The sequence below is a fragment of the Daucus carota genome, chromosome 3 (genome assembly GCF_001625215.2).
Source record: "Daucus carota subsp. sativus chromosome 3, DH1 v3.0, whole genome shotgun sequence".
NCBI lineage: Eukaryota > Viridiplantae > Streptophyta > Magnoliopsida > Apiales > Apiaceae > Daucus > Daucus carota.
The window spans coordinates 48,911,467-48,939,254 of record NC_030383.2 but is presented as its reverse complement, the minus strand read 5'-3'; the positions used below and the strand labels follow the sequence as shown (position 1 = coordinate 48,939,254).

General features: G+C 33.2%; 6 protein-coding genes and 1 long non-coding RNA gene across 8 annotated transcripts in view; 4 read left to right on the top strand and 3 right to left on the bottom strand.

The window, feature by feature from the left end:
* The window catches only part of LOC108215264 (uridine/cytidine kinase UKL1, chloroplastic), a 56,290-nt gene extending 55,453 nt beyond the window's left edge, over nucleotides 1–837 (bottom strand). Inside the window, exons 1-2 of one of the 2 annotated variants that reach the window (XM_017387681.2) lie at nucleotides 509–837; nucleotides 259–350 (exon numbers count right to left, since the gene is read on the bottom strand). In XM_017387681.2, coding sequence (XP_017243170.1) covers nucleotides 259–350; nucleotides 509–686 — 270 coding nt within the window. In that variant the 5' untranslated portion in view covers nucleotides 687–837. The remainder of the gene's footprint in view (nucleotides 1–258; nucleotides 351–508) is intronic. The other variant, XM_064089241.1, reaches the window with a different exon arrangement.
* Nucleotides 838–2,830: 1,993 nt separating this feature from the next.
* On the top strand, nucleotides 2,831–5,450 carry LOC108213141 (uncharacterized). The gene is made up of 5 exons (XR_001805192.2): nucleotides 2,831–2,975; nucleotides 3,072–3,166; nucleotides 3,886–4,000; nucleotides 4,090–4,190; nucleotides 4,798–5,450. It is a non-coding gene; the product is annotated as an uncharacterized LOC108213141 (long non-coding RNA).
* An 804-nt stretch (nucleotides 5,451–6,254) lies between these two features.
* On the bottom strand, nucleotides 6,255–9,137 carry LOC108215404 (triacylglycerol lipase 2). Its single transcript, XM_017387905.2, has 9 exons — nucleotides 8,881–9,137; nucleotides 8,688–8,798; nucleotides 8,079–8,219; nucleotides 7,852–7,962; nucleotides 7,589–7,732; nucleotides 7,289–7,329; nucleotides 7,064–7,143; nucleotides 6,837–6,932; nucleotides 6,255–6,727 (listed from the first exon to the last, which is right to left on the bottom strand). Exons 1-9 carry the CDS (start codon nucleotides 9,070–9,072, stop codon nucleotides 6,405–6,407), a joined length of 1,239 nt encoding a protein of 412 aa, XP_017243394.1. The 5' UTR covers nucleotides 9,073–9,137; the 3' UTR covers nucleotides 6,255–6,404.
* A 1,463-nt stretch (nucleotides 9,138–10,600) lies between these two features.
* Nucleotides 10,601–13,583, bottom strand: LOC108215405 (uncharacterized protein At3g27210). Its single transcript, XM_017387906.2, has 3 exons — nucleotides 13,238–13,583; nucleotides 11,401–11,481; nucleotides 10,601–11,169 (listed from the first exon to the last, which is right to left on the bottom strand). The coding sequence occupies exons 1-3, from the start codon at nucleotides 13,413–13,415 to the stop codon at nucleotides 10,808–10,810; spliced, it is 621 nt and encodes a 206-aa protein (XP_017243395.1). The 5' UTR covers nucleotides 13,416–13,583; the 3' UTR covers nucleotides 10,601–10,807.
* A 3,840-nt stretch (nucleotides 13,584–17,423) lies between these two features.
* Nucleotides 17,424–18,411, top strand: LOC108213812 (major strawberry allergen Fra a 1.07-like). The gene is made up of 2 exons (XM_017385599.2): nucleotides 17,424–17,844; nucleotides 17,983–18,411. The coding sequence occupies exons 1-2, from the start codon at nucleotides 17,661–17,663 to the stop codon at nucleotides 18,279–18,281; spliced, it is 483 nt and encodes a 160-aa protein (XP_017241088.1). The 5' UTR covers nucleotides 17,424–17,660; the 3' UTR covers nucleotides 18,282–18,411.
* Nucleotides 18,412–20,698: 2,287 nt separating this feature from the next.
* LOC108212609 (major strawberry allergen Fra a 1.07-like) lies at nucleotides 20,699–21,608 on the top strand. The gene is made up of 2 exons (XM_017384332.2): nucleotides 20,699–20,968; nucleotides 21,105–21,608. The coding sequence occupies exons 1-2, from the start codon at nucleotides 20,785–20,787 to the stop codon at nucleotides 21,401–21,403; spliced, it is 483 nt and encodes a 160-aa protein (XP_017239821.1). The 5' UTR covers nucleotides 20,699–20,784; the 3' UTR covers nucleotides 21,404–21,608.
* A 1,686-nt stretch (nucleotides 21,609–23,294) lies between these two features.
* Nucleotides 23,295–27,621, top strand: LOC108211518 (uncharacterized). Its single transcript, XM_017383142.2, has 5 exons — nucleotides 23,295–23,450; nucleotides 24,740–24,950; nucleotides 25,036–25,108; nucleotides 25,624–25,789; nucleotides 27,105–27,621. The coding sequence occupies exons 2-5, from the start codon at nucleotides 24,785–24,787 to the stop codon at nucleotides 27,207–27,209; spliced, it is 510 nt and encodes a 169-aa protein (XP_017238631.1). The 5' UTR covers nucleotides 23,295–23,450; nucleotides 24,740–24,784; the 3' UTR covers nucleotides 27,210–27,621.
* Nucleotides 27,622–27,788: the final 167 nt, after the last annotated feature.

Below are 27,788 nucleotides of genomic sequence, written 5' to 3'. Positions count from 1 at the left end.
CATCATTGTCAAAGAAACATTCAATTAAACAACATTCGAGTTTTCACATCTGCAAATATTAATTAAAAATATAGGAGATAACACATGAGTAGTCAATTAATACTAAACTTTAACATACTGTATTAGAAACTTAATACATTACACCACATATTTCTTTGACTACATCATATTTGACTCCTCCTTGCTAACTTACATTTGCAAAAATAAACATAGAATAGAATAATGAGGAAAAAATCACTGTTAATTAAGAAATCAAACCTGATTAACGAGCACGACTCGATGATCATGTAGCTGTTGGATAATCATATCACACACAGTTGTTTTGCCGGAAGCCGTACCACCAGAAACTCCTGCTCAAACAAACACAATAAAAAAAACTAATTATTCAATGCAATTACAGAGAATCTCATAAAATTAAACATAAAGCGTAATTGTGTATGTGTGTGTGAGAGAGAGTGAGTGGGAGGGGGAGGGGACAGGGAGAGAGAGAGAGAGTTGAATGAATTACCAATAATGAAGGGCTGTGAAGTAGGCAAGGAAGTAGTGGAAGAAGAAATGGCTTGAATTGGATTGGAACGAGGCGAAGAAGAGGGAGATGATCGGAGAACATCGAGACGGAGGCCAGAAAAGTGAGGACCGGACGCCGCTTCCATGGCGTAATCGATAGATTTGGTTTCTTCCCGCATGGATACGAGTTTTTTCCGTCTAATTTTTGCACTGTATTGTGTGTGTTTTTTCGGAGTGGCCACCGGAGGCGCTGTGGGGGTGTTGACTCAGTCAAGGCTTCTTATGTCGTTTTTGTAATTATGTTGTTTTGCTAATTTTCGCGATCAAGTTAGCAGGGTCCGGGAGGAGTCCTCCCCGTTATAATAATATCAATTATTAAAATCAAGAATATCATTATTCAAAAAAATATCACCAAAATTATAAAATTCAAAAATATCATGATCCAAAAAAATATCATCAATATTATTTGTTAAGTATATATTGTTTAGCATATTATATATTGATCAAAAATACTATATCGTCTAATGTTTGTTAGATATAAAACATCACAACGCTAAACGATATAACCTTTTGTTGAGGTTAAGAAAACAGAACGCGTAATATTTTGTTGAGTTAAAAGAACAAAAAATTATATGATTTAACGTTTTCTTTCAAAATTAAAAACGTTAAATTGTTCAGCGTTATCAAATAGTATTTGGGGTTATTTTCCTGATTTTATTATTTGGACATTATTTATGTGTTTTTATGTTGTTTGGGACCTTTTCTCAAAGGTTACTTTATACTTTTTTTCAAAAATAAATTATTATTTGAAAAAGATAAAATAAGATATACACTTCTTTCAGTTTAATTCACCTCCATGAAGAATGTAATTAGTATTTTTTTCATGAAGACTTTGTAATGCAAAATATAATTATGCATATGTTTATCTACTTTTGTGGTATATACGTAAAAAAATGAATGTATAAAATAAGAGAATTGAAGGAAATGACCTAAAATACTATCTATTAATATTGGATAATTCAGCGTTTGTGTTTAAATTGAAAATCACTATAAAAAATAATATAATATAACGTTTTAGAAATAAAACATTATATAAAATAACATTTATGATCTCAAAATACTTGATCGTATAATATTAACAAGATAAAGAGGATATAGGCGGCATGATCTACTTATCTAGTGAATTAAAAATAGTAACAATAAATGAGGATATTGTTGGGACATTAATATTTAAGATTTTTTTCTTGAAATTAATGACACTGAACCAACGTCTAGATTCTAACCACTCCTTGAATAAGAAATTAGTTTAGACTTGAAACTCCCTCCACCCCAATAATAAAACTAGTTCATGTTTAATGATTATAATAAATACTTAGACTTAATATCTCTATTCTAAAAGTCGGTGATTAATCACGATTAATCACCGATTAATCTCTGTTCCGTAGCTCGTCGAACTGATTAAATATTCGATTATCCTAATTAATCCCCTATTAATCACCGATCAATGCAATTAATCTCCGATTAATCCTTATCTGGGACTTCACCGATTAAGTCCGATTCCCGCTTTTTACTCAATACTAGTAATAATTAAGCAGTATATTTGCAAATCGCACGTGCTTTAACCAAACAAAAATTTCTTTATCCTGCATAGAACCATATACTACCAACTTCCGTTAAACTATCGACATTATTCTCCATATTTGTTAGGGTAGTTCTAGAATACGGTAAATCACTAGAAGAGAGCATGTTAATCTCCCGGAGTCATCTTTGGTATCTCCTGCAATCAGGTCGAGAAAACCTTCATTATAGACACGGCTAAAAGCTAGTTCTACAAAATAATCGAGCATACCTTTTGACTAGTATATGAAATTGGTATTCCAGAATCCAACTTTTTTGCCCTTGATAAATCTAATTTTCTAAACGACCTTCATTCCAGAGACTCTTGTGAAGAAGAATCATGCTCTGCATTTGAAGAGGATAGGGGAGGAAATTAACTGGCATTCTAATTTTTACCTTCCAGTATAATCGAGTATTGGACCATTTCTCATATTATATTGTCAAGCGTAAATATTCATATGATATAGCGATGAGCCGATGACTCATCTCAATATGATATCAGAGTTTGTTTGGCAGAGGTCTCAAGTTCGATTCTACATCACCTTCAATATTCTAACAATTTAATATGGACACGAAGGCATTAATTGCCCCAAAGATGAGCGCCCGTGAGATGAACTGGATCTCAACAAAAACTTATATGACCAACACTAATAGTCGCCGATAAAACAGCGTTAGCAAATACATGAAGGACGACATATCTAATCCACAAGTATTAGATTTTGGACTTACCAATTTGTTTGAATAAAAGATGGTCAGAATCCAGCAGCTTGGATGTTGGATATAACTTCAGAATTGCTTGAAGCAATAAATGGAGTCGACTTTGCTGAAGTGTACAAGACATAACTATACAGGTAGAAAATCCAGTCTCCGTATTCGAATGTAGCATGCTCTAGCATATATAAGTTAATGAGTTAAATTAGTTAATATTGTTGGGGTGCATGATTCAGGAGAAACAAAGAATTGACAGGGGTTCTGTTTGGAAGAATTTTTCTGCTTGGATTATGAACAAAAAGTGGATTCTTTACAGTGAAGTGTGGTGCTGGTATGAGATGAATTTATATCCCGACTTGCATTACATGACTGCGGATTATAGTTTCTAAGCATTCAAATATATCTTTCTTTGTTTTGGCAGCCTTAATATCAATGGTTTACTACACAATTAATGTAATGTATCACAGATTTTGATTTGTACACCCATGATATAGCTTATTGTTAGAACTATCTAGATATATAGCATTCCCACAGTTTATAAGCACCAAAACATATTTGCCCGCTTTGTCTCTTTTTTTACCCTCTCAAAAACATAAAATTTCATGGCTCAATACACATCAAATATGCAGACCTTTAACTCACCACTTTTCTTTGCTTGAGTTTGATCCAAATGTGGACCTCATCATGAATCAACTCATGCAATTAAATCCAAGTGTCATGCACACCTCAAACTCTAATTTTACTAGCTGGGCAGGCTTTCCTTCCGACAATTTCATTACATAAGTGCTTGAATACCCTGGGAACTTGGCAGATAATTTTCCACATTTTTCGAAAGATTATAAAAATGTCATGCAAGAATCTGAAATCTGTTCTGATAACTCAACTCCTCAGGCTTCTGAAAGCGGAAGCAAGTGAAAAAATGTATCGTAAATTAAGTGTAGAATCTTGCATTAGTTATGAAAAATTGCATGCTCTTCTCTTTGCTAGCTTAATTGCTTTGTTTATGAATGAATTGAATTTTTCGTCTTATCTTTGATTTACTGTTAACAGAGCTGTGGAAGGGGCAAAAGTTCGAAAAGCAGTGATAAGGAAGAAGAGAAACTGAAGGATGTGGTACATGTCAGAGTGAGAAGGGGCCACTGGCCCTCAAATTTGCAGGCTGCAGGTAGCATCTACTATGACTATAGATTCTTAATGAAACCACTGGCCCTACGGATCACACATATTCTGATTTTCTATGATACATTTTTACAGTTGCAGAGACAGATCTGATGGCCCTCATAATATGTGCGGAGAGTTGCTCAAAATTAGCGGCAATTTAGGAAGGTAACGTGTCTTCACCAGCTATTGTGCAGGTAAAAACTTATGTTGGAACTGTTATAACATGGAAACTGCTCTATTTGATAGTAAAAAATGGCACTGACAATCAAAGGAAGTATTTTCTACACATGTTACAACCTTACAGATGAATTACTACTAAATTTTACAAACTAAATATATATTCAACCAAGCCAAGAGAAAGCAAGAAAATAACATAATGAATGCATATACCTTTAATTCATGGAATAAGTTGCCCGTGGCTTTTCCCTTCAGTGGTACGATCATGAGATCTGTACTGAACAAAATATATATTCTTAAATTAAATATCAATCTTTCATCTGCTTTTTTGATACAGTTGCAATTCTCATCTTTTTTGCTTCTCAAAGTCTCGAACTAAAAATTTATTTTATAACTTCTTTGACAAATCAACTAACTAATCTTATCAAAACAAATAACATAGAAATTCTATATACGGCTCCATGTAGCTCCGCCCTTGATACGGGGTAGCCATGGAGTACCTGGGATCCAAATGGCTCTGCCCCTGATATAGGATATTGATACGACAAAGTTTGGGATTTTAAGGTCTACTTAGATATCAATGGTTAAAGAATAATCACATTTGATCGTTTTGTGTTCCTGCAGGCTTGGAATTCTTCAACACATTAATCATGATGAATTTACGTAAATAACTCTATCTATATGCAAAGTTGCAAATCAAAGTGATTCGGATGTGGTGTGTCGATGAGGCTGACTATGTTGTACTGGATTGATGAACAAATCAGAGTTGAAAGAGTTCTGGGAACAAATTTTTAATCAAAGTTTCGACTCTAGATTTTGAACTTTCTTCGACATGCAAGTAGGAAAATATGATCAAACATCATTGGCTCATGATGCTTCAGCATACTTTATTAGTAATTATAGTATATAATTTGGAGGATAATTTTATGGCAGAGTTGATAAAGTTGCAGATGGATGAATAACAGAGGAAGAAGTCAGAGAGATATGGACACCCTTACTGTGATATTGAAAATTAGTCATATAAATGGTCTACTTGAAAAATTGTATATTAAGGATAGAAAGTTAATGTGTAATTGGTCAAACATTTACGTAGATTATCAGCCTCAGTGAAGTAGTAGATCCGTCAAGTGTGTTCTCGGTTTCTCTTCTTTTTTGTTCTGGCCATGTATTGTTTGTTATGATACCAATGTGTTCAGGTGCTGTTCCGGTGAGAGCATATATTTAGGTTAAAGTGTATTTTTATGCTAATCTGTTTTAAATAAGTATTAAAATTATGATGGTGCTACATGCCCATCCTAGATTTTTTCATGTATTTTCTAACCATAATTTTTGTAATCAAATTACTCCTAATTATTTAGAAAATAGAGATAAAGTCCAAAATAAAATTTTAATGCATAAATAAATTTAGATATAAATATATAATACTAGCAAAGTATTATAATATGTTATTTTAAAAGTAGGCCTTTTATGATATTCATTGCATTTAAATCAACTATTATGTTTATTAAAAATCATAATAATATTGAAAATATATATTTTTGAAAGCCGAGGTATGGCCGCTCGGTCATGCCGAATAGTTACGCATGAATAATCAAATCATAATAATATTGAAAATTTATTTATGTATTTTTTTCTATTCTTAATATTTAATCAAATTATTCTTAATTTTTAAGGAAAACGGGATAAAGTCTAAATAAAATTTTGGTGTGCATAAATAAATTTAGATATAAATATACAAGCATTTAATATAATTATTATAATAAATATATAAAAAATTAAAACATATAACCATGCGAAGCGAGTCCAGAACACTGTCGACACGACTCAGCACTTTGACGAATTTCATTTGGGAAGCAGAGAACCGAGCCACTGGCGGTGAAGAAGACTATCAGTGATAATTTTTACTAAGCCGTAGAAGAACTCTCCCATTCAGTTTTGCAATTTTAAGATGGGGGCAAATAGCACTTAAATACAATAACATTTATTAGAGACAAGGGAAGAGAGAATAAGAAAATTAATTTTTGTTCTTTTTAACTGCCCAAGGAGCTGACTCCCATCTCAAATCAACCTCTACATCTTTTGTATAAAAAAAAGGTTTTATTAGTAAAATAAAAAATTAATAGCAAACAGTATTTTTGAGAATTTGGTCACAATTAATTTTGCGGAAAAAATCATCTCTCTACCCATGCGTAGCGGGCAAAAAATCCTAGTTTATATATGACTACTACTGTCTACTGGTGGCGCTTGAAGAAGGCCATCATTTGATTGTACACGATATCCTTGGCAGTGGTTCCCAATATGAAATCTGAATGTGCAAAATCTTCGATGTACTGAATGTTAATCTTGTCTACATCATGCAACTTCAGATTATCAAGCAACTTCTGCACGTCTTTAACATCTGAAAGCGAATCCTGGCCTCCATAGCTCAGGAAAAGAGGAAGGTCGTGCGGAATGTTGGACAGATTATAGACAGGAGGCTGAGAGTCACCGTAATGCTCCTGGTTGAAGTCTGCGCTTCCGTAATCGTATTTGGCCAATCTTCCGTCTCGAATGGCTGCAAAATTGTATTGTGTTTCAACACATAAGTAATTATGTTTAGCTTTTTAGTATAATAGCAATAGATCAAATTGTCGATCATATAAGAAAACTACCAAGTGACTTACTCTGAGCTAGATGCACCAAGTTCTTCGTTGCTGTCGATTGAGGCTCATTCTTCAAGAAGAGATCAACAGTAGAAGTATTGAGACAGCAGTTCTTGCCTACAGATCGAGTTGAAGTTTAGTAATTAATTGTGACTACATGCTCTAAAGAATAAAATTAAGAGAATTACTGAGTAAAATATGTGCATCTGCTTTATAAGAAATAGAGATGGTAATTAACACACATTTACCTGTAAGAGCGGTGATTAGATCAAAACAGTCTACTTGCGGATCAAGGCACAATGCCTTGAGAAAGTTGGCTACTGGCTCTCTGCAATAGTCAATAAAAACAAAGGTAAAATGAAAATTTATACCACATATGCAGATTTTCGGTTGCTTATCTATTTAGAGAGGGTAGGAAAAATAGATATATCAAGTGTAACTTTAAGATGAATTTAGGACAATTTGAGATTTACCCTTTTGGATTGAATTCTGCAAAACCGGCGATTGTAGTGATCTGTTGAGAAACCATGATCAGGTATGTATAAAATAATTGTACATTAAGAATCCGCAATTTGGCTAACAAATCTTTTCATCTACAAGTATAGTATATGTTGCCAGGATTACGTCTGTAGCTACAATTTTGTAAGTCCTGAATAATGTCATACTTGTCAGCGTAAGCCATGAGGAAAGGCTTGACTAGTCACACGATTCTTCTCAAGGTAGATTTATTTTTAAGTAACGAAAAAATACAGGGGAAGTGCATAGATGTGTACCTCACCGACAAAGGCTCTGGCTGCAAGAACACCGAGTGCAGTGGTCATATGGTTCAAGTAAGCAATTGGACTTAGCAGTGCTGCTGATTTCACCTTGTCTACTTGTTTTCCTTCTGAGAATGAAGTTAGAGCTACTAAAGTTCCCTGCCAAGTTAAACGTATTCAAATGTTGCAAACCTCGCTGAATAATAAATGTATAGAACACCCATCGCAACTGGCTGTAGAAGACAAATTATTAGTGAAACTCAAACCATAATTCTTACCAGTGAGTGGCCTACATAATGTATCTTCTGCCCAGTTTGTTTGAACACAAAATCGATTGTGGCTGGTAAATCATGAGCTACCAAAGCATCCCATGTCCAGTCCCAAAAATCCTTTTAATTCCAGTGGATATATCTTATCAGATAGATATATGGTGCTACGAACAACAAAAATTACTCCTGTATTTACTGATTACAGAACAAAATTCACCAAAACACGCAATTTATACCGGATTACTGGGATCAAGCGATACATGTCTTCGGCTGAATCTGGTGCCTCTGGTATTAGCAATCCACACATCATAACCATTATCAGCTAATACCAGTGCAAGAGATTGGTTGGCTGGATTCAGCAGCCATGTCATTCCATCCTACCAGCACAAAATTTAAATTAATCGGAGAATCTTAATTATTTACATGCTGACATACATTGGATTCCAATCATCCTACAAATGATACCAAAAATATTATCCATACGACAAACTTACATAAGTGAGCTCCTTAATTATTTAAGGCCGAATTCAGAAAATGTATAACTAAGTACCTACACTTCTTAACTGACAAAAACCTTCTGTACAAATTGATGTTTCTATACTTAAAGTTATGTTCATTTTCCAATTGTAGTTGCTAATAATAGTAGCAGCTCTGTTTGTCCTCGTGGACAACATGCCAACTCTTCACGGGCCAAGTTGGGGTAAGTTGTTCACGGGTTCATATAGCAACAACATATCTTTCATAAATAATAAAAATAATAATAAAGAAATATTGTTTTTCTAGGCTAAATTATTAATGATATTTACAGTCCTAAATACACATATAATTTAATTAATTAAGCTTACCACAAGAACTCCATGTTGCAGCAAGACAGGCTGCTTATGACTTCCACCGCCTCCAGTTTTACCTTGTGGAAATCTTTGCAGGCTCAAAATAAATCCATCAGCTGTAGTAACCTGCACATAAATATTATTGAAAAGAATGAAATTTTGCTTGTATAATGACTAATTTTTTTATCTCTTACAATATATAACATACGTGAAACTCGTGGCACTCATAACCATGAATGATCTCGGCAGTGTGGCATATACCGGTAGGCGGTGCAGTGGCAGCTTGATCACTGGTTGTCTTGGCCAGACGGCGGCTGGAAGCTAAGGCATGATGAGAATATGCTATAACAACTAAGGCTAAGAAAACTTTTAAGTAAGACAAAGCCTGAAGACTCAGCATTTCTTTTTCTTTCGTGTACTTCTGAAGCTGATGAAGGAGAACTGAAGGAAGAGTTAACTTTCATTTTGTTCAGAGATGGGAATCTGCCCCCACTTGTTTTTTTTATACATATATTAAGAGTAGTAATAAGTGTTCTAAAAGTCGGCGATTAAGCGGATTAATTGTCGATAAATTGTTGTTCGGACGGGCACCGTCTCGATTAAGCGTTAATGAGCCCGTTTTTTGAAAAAGTCATTCAACAATCGGATTAATCGGTCAATTATAAAAAATTTAAAATTTATTTGATTAAAAATAATATTATGTATGGAAAATATAGTAGAAGGAAGTCTACAGAATTACTATTTTACCCATACAGCCGTTAATTTTAACAGTCAATTTGACAGAATTAGGTCAAAATGGTGCATATTGAATCGCTTTTTAAACATTGGGGTGCATATTGACAAGAAATTTTGTTTGAGACCAAATTGAAAAAGTGCTTAAACTTGTGGGGTGCAAATTGTCAATTACTCCCTCTATTTTTTAATATATGACGTTTGACTTTTTGGCACACAATTTTAAATGCTTTTGGACGTTTGAACGTTTGACTTTTATTTCACAAAAAAAATCAATTAAAAATAATTATTTTTTCTATCTGGTCAACCCACCCAAAGTTACGTGTCCAAGTCAAAAGTGACATATTAAAAAAAACAGAGGGAGTACTCAATTTTTTTATAAGAGCTTATATGATATTTTGAGTGATTCGTAAGATTCACATCAAATATGGCATGGAGGTACATATAGCAACAGCTTAACTTTCACGAAAAAAATTATTCAATATTTTGAGGATACGATGTAATTGATAATTCTGAATTTGTGTACACATGTAACTTCAATTATGATTCTACTATGTTCACAACTGATATGCGTCGGATTGAGACGTACTGCTCGAGATATGCGTCGGATTTGATTGGCACGTAACACGCCAACACGAAAAAAAATGAATATGAGTTTTGATTTTTGGTACACAAAACACGAAAGTACCAAATACGAAATTACACGTTAGATTTCGGGTGGGATTTGGGTTTTCATTTTGAGTTGCGAAATACGCAAAAATACATGAATATTTGTACATGATTTTATTTACATATATGTTATAATATATTAAATATATAATTGTGTAATATATGTGTGTGTAGATATATATTGTAGATATATTTGTAACAGTCAACGACTTTCGAGAAAAGGTAGATACAATTTTTACATTATTTCCAACATTGACTATCATTGACTCTCACAACTTTCAAATTATTAAAAAAATAATTATAAAATTCTAATTAAATGGGTGATAATTTGGTTATATTAATGTATAAATAATACAATTTTAATGATGACAATAATAATACATCATATTTAATATTTTTTAACATATGTAAAATTTGCAAAGGAAACTATTATAATGAGATGGGGTGAGTCCTGGTTTCTATTCATGTGTTTCAACTAAGTTAACTAATGCTTCTTTAATACACAACCTTTAAATATTAAAAGGAGATAAACAAAGTAATGCACTATATGTTTTATATGTTTTAAAGGAGATAAACAAAGTAAATGCACTTTATGTTTTATACTGTATGTTTTTATATCAACTTAAATCTCCCTGATATATATATCATTGCCAAAAAGAATTGGCTTGACAAAGTTTATAAACACCAAAGATAATTGTGGTGCATATATATGTTAATTTAAACTATGGACAAGCTCATCTTGTTTCTTTCAGTAAAGTTACCCGCCTGCCCAGACTCGGAAGGCAACACTGCGAAGAAATGAAAGATTTCTCTGGTTCAACCTTGAAATCTCCATTTGCTGTTTGTTCGCTGCTCGGCATACTGGAGCTATAATTTGTGTCACTTGAACTACCAGATGTATTTTGCTCGAAGTCAGCGTCCTGCTTAGCTCGAAAACTCTGATTAAATAGGTCAGATAAACTGATTTTCTTCTCAGGTGGATATGGTTGATTTTTTATTGCACCGCCCAGGGCAGAGTCCTCAAAAAGGGCTTTGTTGACTTGTGGAGCTGTACTAAAGCTATGTAATGGAGTGCTACCCCGAGAAGGGGTAAACTCTGCACCAGATGTCCAAAGAATATCAGGATAAAACACTTCGATGAATTTTTAATACGATGCTAACAGTAAAAGGTTCTAATCATCAAGCAGTCAAGAAACACAGCAACATAACTAGGCACAATTTAATAAGGCTATATTATAGCTTCTATGTGCAAGCAATGGTGTGTGAACGGTGAAATATCCGTCTGCTTATCCCACTGATGTCACCAAAATATAAATCTGTATCTTACCACCATTAACGCTCAGGAAGTCATCATCACAATCTGAATCTAACCAGGCCTGTGAATCAAAGAAGGCCTCTTCTTTACTACCTGCATCACATTTGGCATCAGAAAGGTAATTCAAACCAGAATATAATGGGCATAACTCAAATTGTTAATGTCAGCATAAATATATAGATATGTTTTCAGACAAACACAGCGCCCCTTTATCTTTTTTGCAGTTATCACCTACCAAAAGATAAAACCAACTTGCATTGAACTTCAATTTATGGGACATTAAAGATGTCAAGAAAAGAACAGGATCATAATAATATTTATAATTTAAAATATTCGCAAGATAAATAATGTTAACAGTTCAGAGTCTTCAGACAAAAGTGATACATCCACGTCCAAATCAATAGTATCACTATCACATATAACCAGAGAATGATGACACACAAGCTCACAAAGAATCTGCCCATGTACCAGCTTCTTACGTAACTAACAAGTGTATATAGTTATAAGTATCAAAGCCATCACTCTGAAAGCAGCTTTGATTGAAGGCCAGGGCTACAAAATTAATATACCACTACCAAGTAAATGGCCACTACAGCCCTCCAGTTTAGAATACAACAATGGTTTTCAGTCTACTACTAACTGACCTTATCACAATCACATTTAGTTGAGGTTGGTTCAACCACCAAACTTTAATATTGAAATGAGGATACCTGAACCACCAACACTTAATATTCCAAAACTTCCACCAGTATGACCAGTATCCAAAACGTAGTGAAATAAAAAAAATTAGTCAATACTTGGCAGTTAAGGATATATAAATCTAGATATTGCTAAGTTCTTCTAATAAAGTCTACAGGATTCCACACGTACGTGGGTGTTTGGCACGGACTTATAAGCCCGGCTTCTGAATTATAAGTTAGAAGCACTTATTTGTACCGTTTGTGTAAGAAGTCAAGGAGTACTTTAAAAAAAGCTACGATTACTAGCTTTTGTCTCACGGCTTCTACTTATTTCCCAAACACTTTTATCACTTATAAGTCTTAACTTGCTTCTAACTTTTACTTCACTTTTTCATTTTAAGCAATAAGCATTTATTTTAAACTCACCCAAACGGCCCACGTAGTAGCAAAGGATAATACTGATTTTTTTTGAGAAAACTGGATTGATGATTGCTCAAGGGTTTTCAGGCTTTATTCCAAAACCGAACTTCACAACTTCAGTTTTACAAACAGAAATTTGCACCTGTTCTTTTACTCTCCTGCATATCAAGGTGCTTGATATAACAAAATAAATCAATAAAGCACCTTCAGAACAATATTATATTGTTTGTATGTGCATATTAATACTAGGATAGTAGGATTAATATCGTTTTCCTGTCATTGTATACACCAAGTGTAACAGAAAGGTAAGACCATATCCCTGAATTGTGTTCTGTAATAACCACGTCTTATCGAGAAACATAATCACCCCACCACCACAAATACACCAACAAAAATAAATTGAATAGGCTCTATGGTATAGACCATCAGATTCTGCAAGGGTTGTTTTTGCAATCAAGATTACAACTTTAACATAAAAGTCAAATATGATCCTCCAAACCAAGCATACAAATCACCAAACTAGCACAACAAAACAGGTGATCACTCATAAAAATCACAACTTTATAGGCTATAATCTTATTTAAACAGAAGCTATACACATACAGTTATAAACATACACAACACACAAACAAAACACAAGAAATACACCAAAATTCCAACCCATTAAAGATTAAACCAACAAAACAAATTACTCAAACACTACATAGCTTTATGGTGTAATACGCACACGATTAAAGAAAAAGACGTACCAAGATCAGGAAAATTAATCGATGGGTCAGCCTGTGATTTTAAACCAAGCCCACCAATCTGAACATCACCATTAGTTTTAACAGGCGAAAACACAATCTGATCAGATTGAGAACTAATACATTTTTGAAGCTTGATATCTGAGTGTTTACGTTTGTGAGATGAAACACAAGAACCCATTATTAAAACAAGGTGAGTTTTAAGGAAAGGTGTGTGATTCCTTTAGCATTGGTAATTGTGCAAGAGATGAGAGAGAAGTAAAGTAGAAAGAGAGGAGAGAAGACGAAAGTGAAGCTGAAGAAACTGGTGTTACATACACAGTATGGCGTTACAAAGTGTGCCTTCTTTAATCAAAACCATAGAGGGAAAAAAAGCAGATTCCGTTGATATTTTGTATTTTTGTCACGGAAAAGACAAAGCGATGGGACCCGCTTTTAATAAATTGATCCTTTTCATTTTTTTTGTCATATATCCTTTTCATTTTTAATTTTAGAAAGTTCATGATTTATTTTGGAATATATATTCTCAGTTGGACTTGAAAATTGATCGCTTTTAATGAATTTTTATTAAAATATTTTATTGTAAATGACTGATATTAGATGTAAGTTATTAATAATACTGTATCAATTTAGTGATATAATCTTAATTGATGGATCTGCTTTCTAATTATATATACACACACACACACATATATATATTCAAAATATATGTTTATTGATTTTATATTTAATTAATTTAAAATCGAAACTAAATTTCTGAAAAAGTTAATAAATAAATATGCATAAAATAATATATATGATTATACTTCAAAGTAAATAATGATATTAGAGAAAAATAGGACATTGGAAAATAGTATTATAAAAATAAATACCTAATTTTCTTATAGAAATATGTGTACAAAATAATTTTCGCAAAGCCTTAGAATCATATAAATTTGGTTTCCACTTATATAATAATTTATAAATAGTATCAAATTTAAATTAAAATACTTTTAGTATATCAAATTTATCATATTGAAATATTATAATTCTAACACTTTTAAATTGGGATAAAATATTTATTTATGCGTAAAACTTGTGACAATGGATAGTTAGGCAAATATTTTACACAAGAAATACAAATTAAATTGTAATCAATATTATATCTAAATATAAACTCAAAAAAGATTTCAAACACTGATTTTTAATTAATTGGTCAAAATTTACCATAACAATATGATTAGAAACGATTCGTTTATCCAGCCAACAATTTAATTTCTCGACTAACGGGGTGTATTCGATTGGGATTTTAATGGATCGTTTTTAGTCTATGGATTTTAATGGATTGTTTGGGATTTTGATTTTGTGCGGATTCTTGATAAAATGTCGCAGAGTTGATAGGATTTAGGTACAATGCTTCAAAATCCGATTGATTTTGGTGGGATTTCAAAAAACTTAAAATACACTGAAGAATGCCACAAAATCCATCATTTTATGAAATGAAAAAAAATCCATCAGCATTTGAATACCATCAGATTTTAATGGATTTTAAACAATCCCAATCGAATACCATCGGATTTTAAAGCATAATTTAAAATACCAATCGAATACCATCGGATTTTAAAGCATAATTTAAAATCCCAATTGAATACTTCAAGATTTTAATGGATTTCAAACAATCCCAATCGAATACCCTCGGATTTCATGAATGCAAAAAAATGCTTTAAAATCCCAATCTAACACACCCCTCTAAATTGATAGTAATATTTTTTAACTTAAAAGGACAATGATATGTTACAATTCATGATGGTACATATGATATGGATAAGAGCCGCATTTAAATAATGTGGCCGACTCACCTGCCCAGTGCCCATCAATCCATCACACTTTCAGAGAGAAAACATAGCGAATAGTAACGATTTTAGTCTTATTCGAACACGATAGATTCATATTCATGCTCACTATAATAAAGTGAGGTTGTTATAACTATTCAATCTTGTCAACAAATTTCGGTCGCGGTTTAATTTTCGCTAGAAGTGAAAGGAAATATGGAACACGTGTAAAATTAATAAAGGACTTAAGCTTTTATAGTTCCAAATTCCTGTACCGGAAAAGAGATGAGTTTATGGATAGACATACTCTTTCGGTCCCCAATTCTTTTACGTTGAATATGAACGCGGAGGTCAAAATATAGTATTGATTACAATTTATTTTTGTAGTTCTTGCGATTGGAGATAATTGGAGATGAAAGAAAAACATAAAATAAAAAAAAAGTGAAAAAATGAAGATGAAATTACTTTATATATAAATTTGCGATCGGAGATGCTCTATTCGAAACTTAATGCAATTCTAGATTCATGAAACTGAATCTATTCGGGAAGACTTTCATGGTTAGATGGTCGGGTTCATAAAATCAAGAAAGTTATATTTGATTGTATTCAGTTGAACAATAAACTTACAAATATTTTTAGAAATCGATAAATTATAAAAAAATACTTTTAGAAAATGCTATCTGAGAGGGGTGGCAATATCAGACACGACCCGAAACCCGACACGAACCCGACCCAACCTGAAACCCGATTTACTGAGACAGAAACCTGAAAGTGAACCGAAAATCACTCGATTGATCCGAAATGGACCCGAAATGACCCGAAATTAGAATTTCATTCCTAATAACTTCAATTTTCAGTTTTATTCAATTTTAAGTGATTTTAGCTTGACCCGAAATCGACCCGATTGCTGACACGAATACGACCCGTTACCCGAAATTGCCACCCCAGTGAGACAGATGCCCATAAGTATCTTGTATGAGAAATAACTTGCATAGTACTCCCTCCATCTCAAATTAGATGAGTTACTCCCTCCGTCCCAATGAATTGTATACCGTTTCCTTTTTGGGACGTCCCATCAATTGTATACATTCCAAAAGTAGTAAATTTTTATAATATAAAACATCATTACACCAATTACTTTCTTCCACTATCTCCATTCTATAATAATATAAACACTATTACACCCACTACTTTACTCTACCATCTCAAATTTATTATTAAATATAAATGGGTCCCACCACTATACCCACTTTTCATCCAAATTTACTCATTTCTTACCCATTTTCTTGGTCTCCGTGTCCCAACCATTTGTATACAAATGACTGGGACGGAGGGAGTAGTTGACTTTGGGCACGTAATTTAAGGTGCATTGACCGACTAGCTCCAAAATTTATTTTTAAATTTTTTTTTTAAACGAAAATTTCATATTTGAATTTTTATTTGAAAAAATAAAATTATAAAAATAAATAATATAGCTATGCGATCAATGAACTTTAAAGTGCGTGCCCGAAATCAACGAGCTCATATAATTTGGGATGGAGGGAGTAATACAAAGTAAATTGTAGAAATGCACAGCACCCAAAGTTTAGCTTAATTAGAAAAACTCGTGGTGATGTTTGTTAGCGTGTGGTTAAGCGGGCCTGGCTGCCTGCACACTAAACATGCAAACCATCTGCATCAACATTCAACAGTACAACAGCCTTTGGTCTTCATCTATGGGCTTGCGAGCGATTTGGAATATTGCTCTACTTTTTTATGCAACAGTTTCTTAATTAATGTTCTTATATGACATCTTAATTTCCAGTACATATTTTAAATGAGTTGATGGAATTCTAAAAGTTATTAATTTCTTTTGTGAATTAAAATTCTAATTATATATTTGTGTCCAGAAAATAAATTTTTTAACAATCCCATCAAAACACTTGAAAATATGAAACATAATGAGCAATAATAATCAAATGACTTTCTGCTATCGCAAACCATGAAATTCGATCTTTAGCAGAACTGAGAAACACTGTTGAAAATGAGCTTTACACTACTTAGCGTTGCTGCAAGCCTTGACAAGAAATTATATATCAACCAAATGCAAGCTCCATAATAAAAACATAGAAGCTTATTCTTATAGCTGCTGCCTGCTGAGATGCAGTCGTCGTCGAAAGAATGTGCTAATTAAAGAATGACTTAGCCCCATCATGAACAGAAGAGTGTATGAGAACCAGGCCACTCTGGAAACCAAAAATAAGAATATTGACCTCTGGACTCTTTTAAGCATATGTTTCTACACATATTCCCTAATTTTGATATGCTGTGAGCTTGTGGAAATCCAAAATTTTGTCTTCTGCACACTATATCAATATATTCTAAAGAAAATGTGGCATCAGGAAGTGTCATTCCTTCTCCCTCTTTTATACCCTTGTCATCTTAGTCGCTTATATCCTTAATCTTGGACAGTAGCTTCATTTGATGAATTACCAGACAAACACCAGAATCTATGTCCTATAAATACTTATCCTATAAATACCATCCTTAAACCTTATTACTAAAACCAACTCAGGAAGCTCTTCACCGATCTTGTTTAATCTTTAAGTATTCACCAAAACCTAACATAAACAAGCATGGGCTTCGCAAGCTTCACTGATGAGTACACTTCCCCTATTGCTCCATCAAGGCTCTTCAAGGCCTCCATCGTCGACTCTCACAACTTGATTCCAAAACTCTTGCCCCAAGGTATCAAGAGCATTGAGCATATTCAAGGTGATGGAGGAGCCGGAAGCATCAAGCAAATCAACTTCATTGATGGTTCGCTCTTTCTTCTAGTGTTTATTTTTTGCCACTTGCTTGTAAATACTCATGGTCATACATAGATACACATACTGACTCTAGTTATAAAATTCTAATAATTATACTAACTGGAAAACATCAATATTACTCATGCAGGTCGCACTTTTAATAGTGTGAAGTACCACATTGACGAGCTGAGTGAAGACAAGTACACATACAACTATACGCTATTGGAAGGCGATGCCTTGGTGGAAAATCTTGAAAAAATAACTTACGAGGTCAAGTTTGAGTCGTCTCCTAGTGGCGGTACCATCTCTAAGGTAACAAGCAAGTATTACACCAAAGGAGAATTCATGCTTAAGGAAGAGGATATCAAGGCGGGCAAGGAAAAGGTTCTGTCCATGTACAAAGTTGTTGAAGCCTACCTCATTCAAAACCCTGATGCCTATGTCTAGAGGTTTTGTTTTCTCAATAATTGTTATGTTCTCTCCAATAGGTTCATAAACAGACATATGGTCTGTCTTGTTGTTTTCAGTTTGATTTGTACTTGTTTGTCCCGGAATAAGGAGAGTTTGGTTCTTATAACTCTTGGTCGTAACCATACAGTTGTTAACTGCTGTTAGTGTTCACATCCTAAGAACGAAGAAACTTATTTTCAATATAATTGCAATCATTAAAAATTCATGAGATGTTGTTTGGCATGAATGACCCAGTGCTCACACACTATACCTGCAAACCATCCGCAATTCTGCATGAATACACTCCCTGGTCTTTATATGGACGGGCTTGCTGGCAATTTCCAATGTTTTTTTATTAGCTAGGATTAATAGTTCACAATTAATATTTAAAAATAATTTTCAATTTGTGGCAACTAGCTAGGAGTAATAGTTACTCAAAATTGGCAAAATGGAGTATTTATTATGTATAACGGAGGATGAAGACGGAACTGAAGTTGAGTAGAGGCTCTGGAATAATTTTTTATATGTGGCTTTGCAGCTGATAGCTGTCATTATGGAAGGAGTAAGAAAAAAAAATTGGATTATATCCGGTGCTAGGCTTTATATCTTTGAACTACTGCTGATGATAAATTTTTTCAACCACAATCTCTCATGTTTCTGGTTTTGTTGGGACTTCCTGGATGGTCCTGTACTGTAACATGTACTCCAGGCACACACTTGTCTGACTTGGCAATCAAGGGTGCTTATGTTAGACCTATTATCGAGGATTCCACGGATCCGACCAAATACTATGAGCTTGTTGAGGTGGTTTTGTTAATGTCTTATGTTGTCTGAAGTTGATGTGCCTTATCAGCTTTGATAATGGTTTGAATGCATCCTACTGTATCACAGCTGGAGATTGTTTTTATGTTCCTCTCAGAAAATGTTGTTAAAAGTCAGGTTTGCATCTCGTGTCTGAGGTGGCAATTGGTGTAAAATTTATGATACTGTTATGAAAAAGATTGCAGCGATATGAGGAGGAGGTCAATCTAGAGACGGAACAGGTTTGATATGTATGTGGGTACCAAGAGGAACAGGTTTTACTGTCCAGGTTGCTAGCGGCAGGGTAGCTCAATGTTAGCTACGCGCACACGCCTATGACTCCAAAAGATGTTGAATTAAAGAAAATATTCTTCATTCAAAGTCAAGGAGTCATCTTCTCCATTGAGGAATGGAGAGGGAGGTTTAGGAATCATTGTAGCCAATTATTTGCTCTTTTATATATGTATTTATTTTGCTAATCATTTCTGCTAATTATTTACCTAATCCAGAGCAGTTCTTTAATTTCTAGAGCAATTGGTATTGAAATTCTGAGTTCTAATTTATTAAGAGGAGGAGAACAAAGTTCAACCTTCTCTGAAATATTAGTTTGTTAGCAATGCTTTCAGATCAGTCACGTTGTACTCATATTTGGCTTGTTCAATCAAAAACCAAACTGGAGTCAGAGAGAGATGTGCACGCCCATTTTTACGTACTTGTAGCATCCTAAGATCTTCTTTAAGACCATATATTTCCATTGTGGAGATTTTAAGTATGTCTACTTTCTCTTGCATGGTGTGATCAGAAAGTTCTTAATATTCGACTAGCTTTCATAACTGGTTTTGCATATAGATATTACAAATTTAACCATGTTATGCTGGCTGCTACTTAGAGCTTTTCTAATTCCCTGCATCAGAGTACTTGCTTTTATACTACAAAAAAAAAAAGAGCTATGAAACTATTTTCATATATGCTTCTCTCTCTGTCTTATGTCTACTGGGGATCAGTTTCCATGTGCAGATGTGCTAGCCCACACAAATCACTTGTCTGTAATTGTGAAGCTGGATCATTCGAGCAAAACTCTGAGACAATTCTGATGACAAGCATATACAGTACTTTTAGTTGCTGCAAGTCTTGCCAACACAGAGAAGAACCCAAGTGTAAGTCCCTGTAATTGAAAACAAGTATTAGATGTAATTGGCAATGGAATGAGTAGTTCTCCGGCAGCAGAACAAGTATATTAGATGGAAGTATCGTACTTTATCAAATAACAAGTATTTACCTTGGACTCTTATGAGCATATGCTTTTATATATACTCCCTAATTCTTACCACACTGTGTGCTTAATATCCAAAATTTTGTCTGGTGCACCCTAGTAAAAATATAATTTAAACAAAAAATTGCTTCAGGAACTTAAGGGTGTCTTTCCCTCTTACTGTTTTAACTTTTAACCCCTTCTCATGTTGTCATATTATTCACTTAAATCCTATAACATGGACAGTAGCTTTATATGATTTATCAGTGCGGTGACATAAGAATGGACAAACAACAGAATTTATGTTGCCATTTGCCACGGTGACTAAGGATCTCTGCTTATCCTATAAATACCATCCATAAACCTAATTGCTAAAACCAACTCAACAAACTCTTCACTGATACAGCTTAATCTTTTAGTTTTCACCAAAACCTCAGATAAACAAGCATGGGTTTCGCAAGCTTCACTGATGAGTACACTTCCCCTATTGCTCCTTCAAGGCTCTTCAAGGCCTCCATCCTGGACTCTCACAACTTAATTCCAAAACTCTTGCCGCAAGGTATCAAGAGCATTGAGCATATTCAAGGTGATGGAGGAGCTGGAAGCATCAAGCAGATCAACTTCATTGACGGTTAGCTCTTTTTTCTCATCTTTATTTTGCCACTTGCTTGTAAATACTCATGATCATACATAAACACGCATATTGACTCTAGTTATAAAATTCTTATGGTTATACTAATTGGAAAACATCAATATTACTCATGTAGGTCGCACTTTTAATAGCGTGAAGTACCACATTGACGAGCTTAGTGAAGACAAGTACACATACAACTATACGCTGTTGGAAGGCGATGCCTTGGTGGAAAATCTTGAAAAAATAACTTATGAGGTCAAGTTTGAGTCCTCTCCTAGTGGCGGTACCATCTCTAAGGTAACGAGCAAGTATTACACTAAAGGAGAATTCATGCTTAAGGAAGAGGACATCAAGGCAGGCAAGGAAAAGGTTCTATCCATGTACAAAGTTGTTGAAGCCTACCTCATCCAAAACCCTGATGCCTATGTCTAGAGTTTTTGTTTCATACAAAGACAGGCGGTCTGTTTTGCTAATTTTCAGCTTAATTTTTACCTTTTTGTTTGTGGAATAAGGAGAGTTTGGTTCTGACTTTGGGTCTTAATCACATGAACTCCAGTCATGTTTAAGTTCTGTATTTGTTCTGTATTTCGATGTTTACATCATCAAAATCAATAATTACTGCAAAATGAGTTTCTAACTTCTGAGAGTTTAAGTTCTGTATTTTAAGTTTGATAGCAAGCTTTTCACTTCAAAGCGACTTTTATCCTATATGACTGAGAATGCTGCAAAATCTCATAGAACAGATATTGATGTTATTGGCAATCTTAATCAGAGATGAATCCGGGAAGAGGAACGTATAGAGGTGATATAGAACTGACGCCGGCCTGACATTAGGGCTGAGAAAAAAACGAAACCGTCAAAAACCGAACCGATTATTTAAATAAATAAATAATATATATATATTATAAATTTAAAATAATTTCAAAAAAATAAATATATTAAATTTTATTAGTTGAATGTTAATTTCTTCTACATGATGTCGGTTCCTGACTTTGAATTTTCTACTTGCGCTTCAAATTATCGACTTGACAGTTGGTTTTGTTAGTATAAGCAATAATTTCACAAACTCATATACAGGGATATCAGAATCTGGTAAGCATTGATGCATTGACACTGCGCTCAATCTCACTCTCGTCCATCTCTTCTATCTCTTCTTTAAGCTTGATAACCATGTCAGCAATCTTGGTTTAGTAGATCAGTTTGAGGGTCTAATTTCACATAGCACGGGCGTCAATTTGTCTCGTTTCTATATTATTTTTTATTTTTATATTTGCCGGTTTTGTAATTGAAATCGAGCCGATTATAACCGAATCGAGTTTTTTAAAATGAAACCGAAATCAAATTCAAACCGGCGGTTACAGTTTCAATTTTAAAAACTGAAGATACACAGTTGCGATTCCGATTTTACCAAGAAACCGAGCGTAACCGGCCGCTCTCGCCTACGTGACATTAGGTAACTGAAGCTATTCCAGCTTCAAACATGTTAAATATATGTATTTTTTTGGCTAGAATCTTAATTTTGTGTTGAATTTCTTTCTAAATAATAATACATTATTTTTTCTGACAAATAATAATACATTATTTAAAACCAATTAATTAAATAAATGAGCATGAATACAAATATTAGCTATAATTCTGAAACGACTTCCTACAAATTCTAGAAAACTATTTATTCGCGAATTGTATAAAAAAATTATAATTAATTATTTTTAGTTATAAATCATATTTTTACAATTACTTTCAAAAATAATAAAATAACATAAAAAACTCATGTAAAGTAATAGTTTTAATAATTCTCTAATTTTTATTTATAATAGTCCATAATATCATAAATATAATATAAGTCATACATATACATACTTTAATATTTTATTTATTAGTAACACATTTAAATTATGTATATTTATACTAAAATTTATTTCATGGAATTTGTTGATGCACTTATTTATACTTTCTATTATATTTAAAATATTTTTCAATTTAAATATTTATATATAGATTAATTGTATTTAATCAAATTAATTATAATCTAATATAAAAATATTTTTTAAATAAATTTCAGCTATTAATGAGTGGTTTAAGTGAATGTATACAAATTACATTATATATTGTGTTTGTTTGGCCATCAATTTTTCAAAAAATTAAGTTCTTATTTTTCTTACGAAATATATTTATTTATAATATTTTAAATATAAATTTTAAAAATATATATATTTTATTTGTTATTTTATAAAAATAAATATTTCTTTTATTATACAATTTTGTCCAGAATTAAACTCTTAAAATAAGAATAGATAAGCAGTCCTTACATATCCAGAGAAATGCCTCTCTCATGGGCTGTCTTACTCATAAACGCCCTCACCTTTTGCTGTAAAAGCCCAAGTGTGGGTTATAACTTTTTTATTGCAAATCAATCTCCCTCGTTTGCTATCACGTCCTAATATCCTATGCGAAGCTCCCTTCCCTTCCTATGAAAAACGTAAGTTCACGTTGTATCTATCTTCTGTTTTATACTTCCTGATTAGAATTGTGTAAATGATTGCCAACTAGCCAAATACAAATTTGATTCTCTTGAAAATTGTCCTATAGTTTTGTTATAGTATTAGCAATGGGTAGTCGATAATCAGCTCTAAATTAATAATCGATTTGCTTGCGTATTAGTGATATATCAGTATTCCCTTGTGTGTCTATTCACCCTTGTTGCCATTTATCATGTTCAGCTTAGTTGTTAACAATCCTAATTGTATTGATTTGCCCTGTAGCATAATCAAGAAATGTACCCGGGGTCTTTTACGGACCTTTTATTACTCATTGATGAATACTGGAAGTTGGCATCTTTAATATGGACTCTAGTAATAATACCTTGTTTAATTCAATTTCGAATTGGAACTTATAAAGGTTGTAGTAAGTTGGAAACTTTTACATTTTCTGAGGTTGAATTTATTGCGTTCGGTGAATCACTTTGGCAGCATTGTTGAGATGCATAGAGGATTTGGGTCTGTGCTATATGTGCTGTCTTTAGGAGTGATGCAGGACAAGAACTAGAAAGATGAAAGTATGGAATTAACACATTAAATGATAAAAATGCAAAATTCACGGCAGAAATAATACTACTAATATGCCTTCCCGACCACGGGAGGAGAAAATATAATGTATACCAAACTACAAAAAAATAGAAATTTTCACTTTCAAAATTAATATCTATTGCTTTCCTCTATTTTGAGAGAAACTACTATATTTGTTAAAAAAAATAACCTAATATAGCTTTGAAAGTAAGACAGCTGATCTACTCTAGAATATCCTCGATGGTAATAATAATAAAGATCCTAAATTGATGACACTTGCTTAAATCCCCATTATAATCTAAAATCCTATGTTTTCTTATGAAGCACAATGTAAATTAATGTAGTATCGATACTTTTTGTTATGACCAGTATTAGGATCATAATTTGTCTCTATTGTCATGTGGATGCTTTATAAGATATGATATTAGGTAGAAGCCACTTTGTAACCTAACCACATCCTAGATGGCGAGAATATGATGGCTTTTATATTATATTTTTACTTCATAACTCTCAAATGTGCTGTAATACTTCACATGTAGACACATTTTTGTAGCTTCTTGCATTAGTACTAACCCGGTTTGATAAGTGACAATGAACACATGCTTTATTGATGGATGCACATGTAGTAGTATATGTATTTACATGTTACCCTCATAAATTGAATGCCAGTACCGCTTCTCATTTGATTTACGCTTATATGCAGATATCCTCCATTTCAGTTTGATACTTACTCTTCTGAATTAAGGATATGAAAAGACTGAATTTTCTCTGGAATGTCTCCAAAAATTTCTTCACATGTGGAATTATAGGCCTTACCATATCAGATCGTTATATCAGTATTGTCCCCATTCGAGGTGGTTCTATGTCTCCAACTTTCAATCCCCATTGGAGCACTTCTGTGAAAACATATTCTGGTTAAGTCTTTCAAAGGAATTAATTTTACACCCACCTCAGATGGTAGATGCTTTTGACTAATATACTAATTTTGCTTGTCCACAGGTGACCGTGTATTGGTGGAGAAATTGTGCCTGGATAAGTACAAGTTCTCACTTGGCGACGTTGTAGTTTTCTGGTATAATTACAGAACTGATTTTGGTTAACATTTTAATCTTAAGCAGCAGCAGTGGAATGTAAATTATAATTGCAATCATGCTGTGCTATTTAAAAATTCAATTATAAGCTTCTTGTCAGGGGTGTGTATTTAATAGTGTTACTTGTGGAGTTAAGATATTGGTCATCTGGTCCAACACATGTATATTTTGATGTGTTAGAGTTTGCATATTTTAAATTATCGAAAAGAAAATAAAACAAACATATGTTTGGTCTATTTTTCCGAGTCTTATGTGTTGTAAATGCTTCATGAGTACGATAGGATTGGCAAATCTGTATTTATGCATTAGCTTGACAGATCTGGTTGATATAAAATATTGTAAAACACAATCACTTTTTCATGAATATTTAAACTTAATTTGCTGGCCCATCTCAGGGAGGATATATTCGGGGTTCTTAACACATCATACTGAAACTTGAAGTTTTTGTCAAGTTTCATGTTATCTATGATTGCTCTACAGTTTCCAAATTTTGCAGCTCCCCCAGTAATCACAAGGAGAAATGTGTAAAAAGAATCACTGCATTGCCAGGTGACTGGGTCAGTTCACCTTACTCCTATGATGCTGTGAAGATTCCAGATGGACATTGTTGGGTTGAAGGCGATAATTCAGCTTCTAGTTTGGATTCAAAATCCATTGGCCCGGTAATGTTTCCAGTATCCATACCTTTTGTAATTTTCCTAGACCCAGGTGTTTTAATGACCTCGATCTTGTTTTAAGAGCACTGCTCTCTGTTTTGTTACAACTGTTAAAAGTTAAAAGATCCAAGTATCTGCAATAATGTCGTAAGCATATTGAGTAGGCAAAAAAAGTGTAATCTTGGTATATAGGCAAAAAAAAAAAGGTGTAATCTTGGTATATTCAAGATCATAAAGATAATTTGAGTAACCATTTGGTGATGTAAGTGAAGATTGACAGGGTGATGTTAGTGCTTCTCTATGCATGTTCACGTTTCCATGTAGTGGCGGAACCAGAAACTTTTTTTTGGGGGGGGGGGGGGGGGGGGGGGATAATTTCCAGGACTTAAGACCTTTGCCTACCAGCTAATTTTGCCATCGTGTTTGGTACAAGTGCCTTATAATAAGTATCTCTAAACAACATGCTGAACAAAAATTCCTTATCCATGAAAAATATGAGATGCACTTGAGAAGATATAGTGGGTGTTTGGGAGTGGAACTTCTGGGCTTTTAAGCCCAGAAGCCCACTTCCTCTCTTTTCTCAGGCGTTTGGCAAATGATGGTGAAGGGCTTAAAAAAGGTAAAAGAAGCAGATAAAATAAGCTACCAATCGAGGTTTTTTTTGGACTGAACTTATAACTTCTTTCGGCCGTTCCTTCCTCCTCTTCACTTCCTATTGTTTTTATTTATTTTTTATTCTTCTGATTTATGTTATCTCGTTCCAAATATTGAATATAAGGATTTTTTTTAATTTAAGTTTTTGTCTTCAATTTTATGAAATATTTAAATATATTAATATTATATATTAATATTTATATAAATTTTTAAACACACTTATAAATCATTTAAATGTGAGACAAAGCAAACCAAAAACCATTTTTTATATAATATAAATATTACTCTAATCTAAACTTTTTTCAATTTATTTCGTAAATATCAAATAATTCTATTACAAAATTACGAAACTATACCAACTTATAAGTTAAGTTATCCAAACACTTAAAAACTTATAAGTCACGGTGTCCAAACACTTGTAATAACTTATAAGTCTAAGTCAACTTCTCACTTTTAATCAACTTTTTTACTTTAAGTAATAAGTCACTTCTTTTAAACCCAGCCAAACGGCCCCATAGTTTCCATCAATGAACTTTTTATTCGTGTATCTTTTCTAAGCATGTGCAAGTACATGGTTGCAGTTGACAATAATACTCCAATATATATTCCTGAAGCTTTGCTACCCTGTCATCAATTAAATCACTTGAGATTTCTTTTCCAATCGCAGGTCCCTTTGGGTTTAATAAAGGGAAGGGCCACCCACATTATATGGCCTCCACAAAGAATTGGTAAAGTCGAGCAAACAATTCCCAGAGGTAGAATTGACTTCTAAATGTTGTCATCCGGATTCCTGTTGTGCTGAAAGTAGAGTTATTCATCTAACTTCGACCTCTTCATGGGAAAGATCTTCTCCGCGGGAATGATATATGGATGAGCTGTTATTCTAGTTTTGCTATTGCCCTAGTTCAAAAGTGGACTATTGTATTTGAATCCTTAATATTTCTTTTTATCACACTATCATACGCCCTTGAGGCCTAAATGGACTGCACATAATCATCTCAATGAACAACATGAGTGTCGACCCCCACATCACTCGCTAGTAGTCAGGTCGTTTTTGGTTGAGAAGAGGTATTGGATTTAAATCCCGTTTGTTAAGGTATCATTTTTTAATTTTTGATATTATATGTGATGTGATATGAAGTGTTTGGTTGAGTGGTGGAATAAATATTTTATATTTAAAATAATTTTGCATTAATTTTAATTAATTCTTAGTTCTCTTTTTAATTGATATTTTTCTTATATTTTAAGCCGGTGATTAAATTGTGCATTATTATAATTTATTTATAATTTTATAATTAGAGATGACATAAAAGAGGGAAAAAAATATTTCTCATTATCATACTTGACAGTT

Coding starts and splice junctions, on each gene's coding strand:
- LOC108215404 (XM_017387905.2), bottom strand. CDS start 9,072: ATGCTGAGTCTTCAGGCTTTGTCTTACTTAAAAGTTTTCTTAGCCTTA. Junction 7,963..8,078: donor CGCTTGATCCCAGTAATCCG/GTATAAATTGCG, acceptor TGGAATTAAAAG/GATTTTTGGGACTGGACATG. Junction 7,733..7,851: donor ATTATGTAGGCCACTCACTG/GTAAGAATTATG, acceptor TTAACTTGGCAG/GGAACTTTAGTAGCTCTAAC.
- LOC108215405 (XM_017387906.2), bottom strand. CDS start 13,415: ATGGGTTCTTGTGTTTCATCTCACAAACGTAAACACTCAGATATCAAG. Junction 11,482..13,237: donor GATTAATTTTCCTGATCTTG/GTACGTCTTTTT, acceptor AATGTGATGCAG/GTAGTAAAGAAGAGGCCTTC. Junction 11,170..11,400: donor CTTCCTGAGCGTTAATGGTG/GTAAGATACAGA, acceptor CATCTGGTGCAG/AGTTTACCCCTTCTCGGGGT.
- LOC108213812 (XM_017385599.2), top strand. CDS start 17,661: ATGGGCTTCGCAAGCTTCACTGATGAGTACACTTCCCCTATTGCTCCA. Junction 17,845..17,982: donor GCAAATCAACTTCATTGATG/GTTCGCTCTTTC, acceptor TTACTCATGCAG/GTCGCACTTTTAATAGTGTG.
- LOC108212609 (XM_017384332.2), top strand. CDS start 20,785: ATGGGTTTCGCAAGCTTCACTGATGAGTACACTTCCCCTATTGCTCCT. Junction 20,969..21,104: donor GCAGATCAACTTCATTGACG/GTTAGCTCTTTT, acceptor TTACTCATGTAG/GTCGCACTTTTAATAGCGTG.
- LOC108211518 (XM_017383142.2), top strand. CDS start 24,785: ATGAAAAGACTGAATTTTCTCTGGAATGTCTCCAAAAATTTCTTCACA. Junction 25,109..25,623: donor GGCGACGTTGTAGTTTTCTG/GTATAATTACAG, acceptor CAAATTTTGCAG/CTCCCCCAGTAATCACAAGG. Junction 25,790..27,104: donor ATTCAAAATCCATTGGCCCG/GTAATGTTTCCA, acceptor TTCCAATCGCAG/GTCCCTTTGGGTTTAATAAA.